We start from the raw sequence: 7634 nt of genomic DNA, 5'->3' as shown, positions 1-7634 counted from the left end.
ATATATCTACAGTGAGGAGAGTGCAACTACTGAGCTATAGTAGTGTGTCTTGGTAGTTAACGAATAGTGATTAAATCGGTTTAAAGAGCTCATAATTTGTAAGTCCATTAGGTCCCTCTACTAGCTCATAAAAGAATTAAACCTTAGAATAACATGTTAGAATTTGAAATGTTCAAACACGGTTTAGAATTTGAATTATTATATTTGATATAATTGATGTTTGATTCATGAATTAAACATCATGGTTTTGGAGTGTTAATAATATTTAAATATGATTTAAATATTTAATGAGGTTAAATTAATTAAATTAGTTTAATTAATTTTTTAAATTTAGAATTATTCAATTTTGAAATTAAGAAATTCAAAATTAAGTAATTAATTAATTAGTTTTTTGAATTTATGATACACAAAATTATAAAATTCTATTAAAAAAAAATTGAATTTGATTTTCAGTTTTTTGAAATAAATTTTATATACTAATTAATTTTCTTATATAGGATTAATTAATGGAAATTAAACGAAAAGTGGGAAAATCCTACAAATTCCATTTAATACCACCGCATGTCATTCAATTCTTAATAGAAGATTGAGTGGCTAATCTTCCTTCATAACTATCTGCATGGTGGATGATTATAAATTGAGTTTTTGACTTCAATTTGGACTACTTGCATGCTGGAAAATTTGAAGGAAGAAGAACACCATATCTCCTTTATGTCCAACTCCTAAATCATTTAAAATTCATCTCAATTTGAGTTTCATAACTCAATCTAAGGCCTGAGAATAGTAGAGAAGATTTTGGTGGTGATCTACTACAGAAAAGGAAGAAGATTCACGTGGATTTCTCAAGAAATTTGGAGGTTTCAGCAAAAGTATGATATTGAAACCCTAATAGTTTGAAACTATGAACATGCATACTTTTCCTTCAAAATTGATGTAGTTAGAGTGCTTAGATTTTTAATTGCTTCTATATGTTGAATGTCAACTCTATCAAAAGGGTAATTCTTTCAAATGACAAATATTTTGAAAATATTTTCAAATATAACAAAATATCACTGTCTATCAGTAATAGATAGTGATAGACATCGATAGACATCTATCAGTATGTCTATCGCTGTGTACCACTGATATATAGTGAAATCTTGCTATATTTAAAAATATTTTCAACAGTTTACTATATTTAAGAGAAATCCTCATTGTTTTTCCAATACATACCTCATATATATCAATGTTTATATAATTATTTAAATGGGGTATAATATGGCTCAACTATTCAAATGATTTTAGATGAGAAGGGTTCTTATAAATAGTTCACTAAACTTACTAGCTGTTGTCACTATATTTCAAACTTTTGCCACTTCTCTATCTCATAATATTTCCACCCCTTCCTTTAAGTTACCAAACAACAATGGTACATTGTCAAAGATGAGCATAGAGATCACCTATGGAACCTTGTACCTCCCAAGATACTAGACCTTACCATTTTTGCAACTAGATAATGGAGTGTTTAATTAAAGAATTCATCGTAACTTTAACGTTAATGTTTCACATACTTTGTCACAGATTTTTGGACAACAATTTAATATTCTTATTTGTTTTACTCAAGATGTTATTATGAATCGTAAAACTCACCAGACATGAGTTTTCTATCCTCTGTAGAGCTGTGAGTGTTTATATTTTGAGATGAATAGTAATTAAATTATTATTAATTATTTTAATAATTAAATTATTATTAATTTAATAATTTAATGATGATAAATTATTATGTTTATGTAAAAATATCAATTTATTTTTATTTTAAGTGATTAAATGATTATTTTAGCAATATATTAAATTATACTAATTTAGCTAGATTAATTATTCTCTTACATATAATAAAATAATTATTTAGTTTTTGTTTCAATATTCAAAATTAGTAAAACAATTACAGATATTTAACTTCCAAACATTAGTTATCATGCATATCTAAACTCGAACATTCATTATTATAGACATTTAAATTCCAAATAGAATTTTCTTTGGGAGATTTTCAAAAATAGGAAAATAAGGGAAACTATTTATACAAAATATAAAATTTTCAATCTTCTCTGATAGAGGTTGTCGATCTCTACCAGTGATAAAAATTAATAGAAATCTATCAGTGATAAACGCGGATAGAAATCTACCAGTGCCTATCAATATTTTTTTTTTTACTATTTTTGTAAATAGTTTGATATTTTTTTTATCCACGAAAATTTTCCATTTTCTTTTATGCCAAAATACTTAAAAGAGTTGAATAATACTAAATTAACTACATTGATTGGTTGTCGAAGGATGTGGTCATAATGGTAATGGGGCATTGAGGACTTGAGTGCACTCTTACCAAATTAATGAAATGGATATAAAATATTGATAACATACAAAATTGAGACTCCGAACACTAAATTAGGTTAAAAATCCAACTCATAGCAACTCATACCCTCACCCTCAACCACCCCATTATGAACAAAAGCAAATTTGAATAGTCCAAAAGTTCAAGACAGAGATATTTACTAAGAACTGATATCATTCTCTTTTTTCTCTTTCCAATTTTCTTTGAATTTCATGTTAAATTATAACTAAAAGCTATGGTAACTTTAGGTACTGAATTAGCTTAATACATATATATAACTGTATATAATAACTATATATATATATATATATATATCTATATATCTATATATAACAGCCATTCAAATTCCTAACATTCAACCATCCAAGTGAGGAAGAACAACATCTTGAATAGCAATAAGCTTTGCCTTTCCACCATACTCAACTGGCAATACATCTTCTCCAATTTCTTCTATCATACTTCTCCTTTCTTCTTCATTGCTCACAATCACAACCTGAAATCCCATTAGAAACCCAAATGATCATCATTCATCAATATATTTATCATCCTTCTTATAATAATGATTCTTGCTCCCATGCACTTCAAGAACATCTTTTGTAATATTTACACAGTGATCACTAACATTGAATAGATCGTAAAGAAGTTTCTATCCATATTCTCCACACAATATTTTCTAAGAACCTTCTTTTGTGTGGGATCTAATGTTAATTCGGTTCAAAAGTACATGTGAAATACGAAATAACGTTGTAGGAGTTTGAAATTAAAACTTCATGCTCTTACTTTACGTTAAATCAGTATTTATAATAAAACCAAAATTTAAGTTAGGTTGGATCAATCTTAACATAGTTTAGTGGATAAAGCACTAAGTATCATTCCAAAGATCATTGTTTGATTCTTCATTCAATGATGGTTGAACTAAAAGAATAGATAGGATTAAAACCTATTTTCAAAGGCTTTATATTTTCATATTTTTATGTTATATTCATTGAATTTGAAATTTTTAAATGCAGAATTACAATAAAAAATTTGATAAATATAGTATTTTAGGCTATGAGCTTTTTCATTTTTTGTTAAATTAAAACATGTATAGTATAGTCTATAATTTATTATAAATTATATGATATTGTAAAATAGTAATTATAAAAAACTTATAACATAAAAACATGTTCATAAATTAATTGATAAAAGTTGAGACTAAATCTAATCAGTTCAAAATTAGAATTATTTTTATACTTTATAAATATATTTTCAAACACATTTTAAACACGGGTTAGAATCAAGATCTAGATTCTAAAATCTGCAATAAAAAAACGTATCTAAAGCAATGAAGATATGAAATACAACTCTATTTCTCTCGTTTTTAAATTAAAGTTTCCAGATCACTAATCAAACGCACCCTACATTAACCCTCTCTGCCTAGTCTCTCTTATAGTCACTTCCTTCTTGGGTAGGGCTCATTTCCAGATCATTTACTGAAAAGGCATAGATTTACTATCAGCAACTTTACTGGCACATTGCTACAGAGATCACATACCTTTTCGAGCGTCGCCTTCTCGAGGAACCGAGAGACCATCCTCCACACACTGACAAAAAACCGTGGCATGTTTAAGATGTAGCACTTTGCCAGACGTTCAGGATAATAAGCCTGCACTAAAAAGAAGGCAAAACAATCAAAACTTCCCATGGTTATGAGGAAAAGAAGGAAAAAAAAGAAAAGATAGGCAGTTTAGAGCCTGACAATCATCTAGCCACAACCTGAACTTAAGATCAGGAAAAAAAAAAAATGATTACGATATTCGGGAATTGTAAAAAAGAAAAGAGATCTAAAAGGATCTTTTTCCTCGTCTTGATCGCAGACTGATTTAAAGGGAACCAGGCCTTAGATTACAAAACCATAATAGCATGCTGCAACTCCATCATCCTAATGAAGGAGCTACTATCACAAGGCCACCAGCCCACCTTAGTACTCACTCTTTATAGTTTATAAACAAATTTATCTCTAAACAGTTTATCAATCTACGTGTCTATGAAATATCATTAAGTTTTAATATTAATTTCTACGGTAGGGATTCATCCCTTGTAAATTACAAGGATTAAAATGTTACTTGTTAAAATATTACTTCTACGAAAGTTCAAGAGCCAAAAATGTTTTTTATCCCGTAGTTTACCTGCAAAAACTGAAAGCCTGTGATCAATCCACGGGGATCGATGTTCTTGTACGAAATTTGCTGCAGATCAAGAATGCCAATCAGCTTCTCATTCCCAATTTCTCTTCCCTTGAAAGCACTGTAACAGACACCAGAAACACCAAACCAAGCTGTCACATGAACGTATCAAAAGATAGAATTGATCTTGTTTTTAAAGCAACAGTAAATTTTGGAATTATAATCTTCACATGAGGGAAAAATAAGAGGTACAAAGAAAGCATATGACATTTAATATGGTGTCAAAATGGTCAGTAATTGCAAAGAAAGATAATTTACAAAAGTTCTGAGCACATGAAGTTAGTACAGATTAAGTGGCACCTTGAAATTGTCTTGTCCAAGGAATAAACCACATACTCTGCATAAAGAAAAGAGATGAAAATAAGTGAATCAGATAAGATCAATTACATGATGCCTTGAACTCATTTTTCTTTTTATTTTATAACAATGATTTGTCCGAACTGATTTACATATACCTCGACTAATCTGACAATTTTCGGACTTCTATATAACATTTGGCATTAAAAAAAAATATTGCTTTGAATTGCAAGTTCCATTTACGTTTGATGAAATTTTAATGATGTTTCCAAAAAGGGTAGGGCAAATATGTCCAAGTCTTCATTGCATTAAATGCATAATATTGCATTGTGGGAGAGAAAAAAGGCTCAAGAAGACAATTTAAAATATTCAATCATACTGACATGGAGAGCTGGAAGTGCCCACACAAAAGGGGTGGGTATGGTCCATAGTTGCTTGATTTTTTTAGGTTAAAAAATTTAATCAGGGGTTTGAAACTCAATTTTGAAGATAGAAAAAAGAAATCCAAGAGAGGTGAATTGTCTGATAATTTTCATTATCGCTCATACTCATAATCTCAATCTCTGTGATTTTGGAAGGCATAACAATTTTATTTCATTGAAAAATTTGTCCTTCATGATAATATACTAGAAAAGAAAATTCAATTTTAACAAACAGTCATCCAAACAAGCTCTCAGAAGGTTAAATTTTGAAAGTACCCTGAAGTTTTCTCTTGTTCAAAAAATACCCCCATTCTTTTGAAAATTGCAATATCACTCTTAACCATTCATCAACTTTCAAAACTAAGAGTAGAAATCCTTTAGAATTTCAAATGCAAATTGGGACTTGGTTCGATATGACTGTAGACAGTGTATCGATCCAAATTTTTGTTCCAGGTCAATACCACCACACTGTTTCATGTCCCAACTTTTGTCTAACGTTCTAAAAAGTTTCTACATCAATGGTAGTTTTGAAACTTTCATGAAAGTTCAAGAGTAATATTGTAACTTTCGAAAGAATTGGAGGTATTTTTTAAATACATGACAAAATTTAGGGGTATTTTTATAATTTAGCCTATTCACAACATTTTGCTTCTCAAAATAGAAAACCATTTGAAAAAACAATCTATAAACTAGCATATCCCTGAAAACTTCATCCCAAGGATTTTGTTTCACTTGTTTGTCTCAAAGATATACAGTGAAATCCCATTATCAAGTTGAAACCCAACCAATTACAATTCATAATTTTGCATTTCCAAGATATTGAAATGGTGCACTTCAATCTATTGTTGAATATAATATAAAAAGAAAGCAAGTTGAAACTCTTATTCTAAGCATTAACTAATTAAAAAAAGAAAACAGACCCACATCTTCAAGGAAAAACGAAGAAACAGAATCTCATCTTGGAATCAATATAAAACCAATTTCAAAAGCTGGCTAACAAATTCAAAACAGAGCCCTCAAAGAAACTCCAATGAAGATCAAAAGCCTCAGTTCATAATCCATCAATATCAAAACAATTTCAACACTCATAAAAACAAATTCAAAGGAGCAAGATAAAGAAACTCACTCTTGAACTGAACTTGATCCTTAGCAGGAAAATGTTTGTTCCCTTTCAAGAACAACACAGCGTGCCCATTCTTCGATAAACCCTGCAAATACATCTTCCTTGTTCCCAGTTCATCTTCAACCTCAGATTCAACGATTCGCCCATTCGGAACCATCGTATCCCTCCATTTCTGCCATTGCACAAACATCTTAGCCGCTTTCTCAACATCCATCGATCTCGCAACCAAAAACCTCATCATCGTCGGATCACCATACTTCTGCAAAAAACATAAAAATCATTCCAAACCCAAAAAAGAAACATACCCATAAACTCATAGAAACCCTTACTTCTGCAGAAACCCCATTTTTCTCCACTAATCTCCTCATCTGCTCAATCCGCTGAGTATTCTCCATTAATCCAAAACCAAAGCAACAAAAAATGAACCTAAAATCAAAACTGGAGAGAAGGGGGAGGGGATTTTTGAAGAGTAGAAGCAGAGATGGGAAAGTGAAAAGAGAGAAAAGGGTAAAACAGAGAAGAAATTTGGAGGGATTGAGTGGAATTTTGTTGTGGTGCTAAGTTGATCGTATTGAATGGCTATGACCCTTTTGGAATTTTGTTGGGAAATATTCGAAATGGATTTGAGTCGGCTTTTCACGCTATTCAATATTGAAGAAACTTGCAAACTTCGACCAGTAATCGCCATGAGACTACAAAAGTCAGCTCCATCGCCATTTTTCTTCTTCGAAGATTATCATTTGTTGGGTTTCTTTTTTGTAATTGTGTATATATAGACAAGTAGGCAACAAAACTATATTTGAAATAAAAAAAATTATTTATAATTTCAAATTCGACACTTAGAAGTGTGTGATGGTTACTTGGAATGACGTGGTAAATTTTCAATCTATCTCATTTATTATACTATTTCATATCTCAATTTTTTTTAATAAATTTTATTAAATTTCTACGAAAATTATTTTAAATAAGAAAATTATTGAAAATACTTTCAATTATAGTAAAATGTCAATTTATCCGTGATAGTCACTTATGTCTATCAATGAGAAATGATAGTGGACTATTAGTATTTATTACTTATAGACAATGATATTTTACTATATTTGTAAAAAAAAATTTCATTTTACTATATTTGAAAATAACCTAATTTCTAATCTAAAAGTATTTTTCTAATATATTTTTGTGGGTGTTTTAAAAACAAA

At 29.6% G+C, this 7634-nt stretch overlaps 1 protein-coding gene across 2 annotated transcripts; it reads right to left on the bottom strand.

The window, feature by feature from the left end:
* Positions 1-2524: 2524 nt before the first annotated feature.
* Positions 2525-7229, bottom strand: LOC120082117 (CRAL-TRIO domain-containing protein YKL091C-like). 2 transcript variants are annotated; one of them, XM_039037351.2, is made up of 6 exons: positions 6765-7229; positions 6439-6694; positions 4894-4930; positions 4537-4654; positions 3903-4013; positions 2525-2861 (listed from the first exon to the last, which is right to left on the bottom strand). In XM_039037351.2, the coding sequence occupies exons 1-6, from the start codon at positions 6828-6830 to the stop codon at positions 2724-2726; spliced, it is 726 nt and encodes a 241-aa protein (XP_038893279.1). In that variant the 5' UTR covers positions 6831-7229; the 3' UTR covers positions 2525-2723. The 2 variants fall into 2 exon arrangements, with proteins under 2 accessions (XP_038893279.1, XP_038893280.1); XM_039037352.2 differs by having other exon boundaries at positions 6439-6691; positions 6765-7180.
* Between the last annotated feature and the right edge of the window lie 405 nt (positions 7230-7634).

The sequence above is a fragment of the Benincasa hispida genome, chromosome 7 (genome assembly GCF_027475165.1).
Source record: "Benincasa hispida cultivar pf3 chromosome 7, pf3_genome.v1.1, whole genome shotgun sequence".
NCBI lineage: Eukaryota > Viridiplantae > Streptophyta > Magnoliopsida > Cucurbitales > Cucurbitaceae > Benincasa > Benincasa hispida.
Note: the sequence above shows the minus strand (reverse complement) of the source record. Positions and strands in the feature narration are given on the sequence as shown.

What these genes read in the sequence shown, in the direction of transcription:
- LOC120082117 (XM_039037351.2), bottom strand. Translation starts at nt 6,830, where the DNA reads ATGGAGAATACTCAGCGGATTGAGCAGATGAGGAGATTAGTGGAGAAA. An exon ending in TTGGACAAGACAATTTCAAG is followed by an intron (nt 4,655 to 4,893) that starts GTGCCACTTAAT and finishes TGTCTGTTACAG; the next exon opens with TGCTTTCAAGGGAAGAGAAA. An exon ending in CAGGCTTTCAGTTTTTGCAG is followed by an intron (nt 4,014 to 4,536) that starts GTAAACTACGGG and finishes TTTTTAGTGCAG; the next exon opens with GCTTATTATCCTGAACGTCT.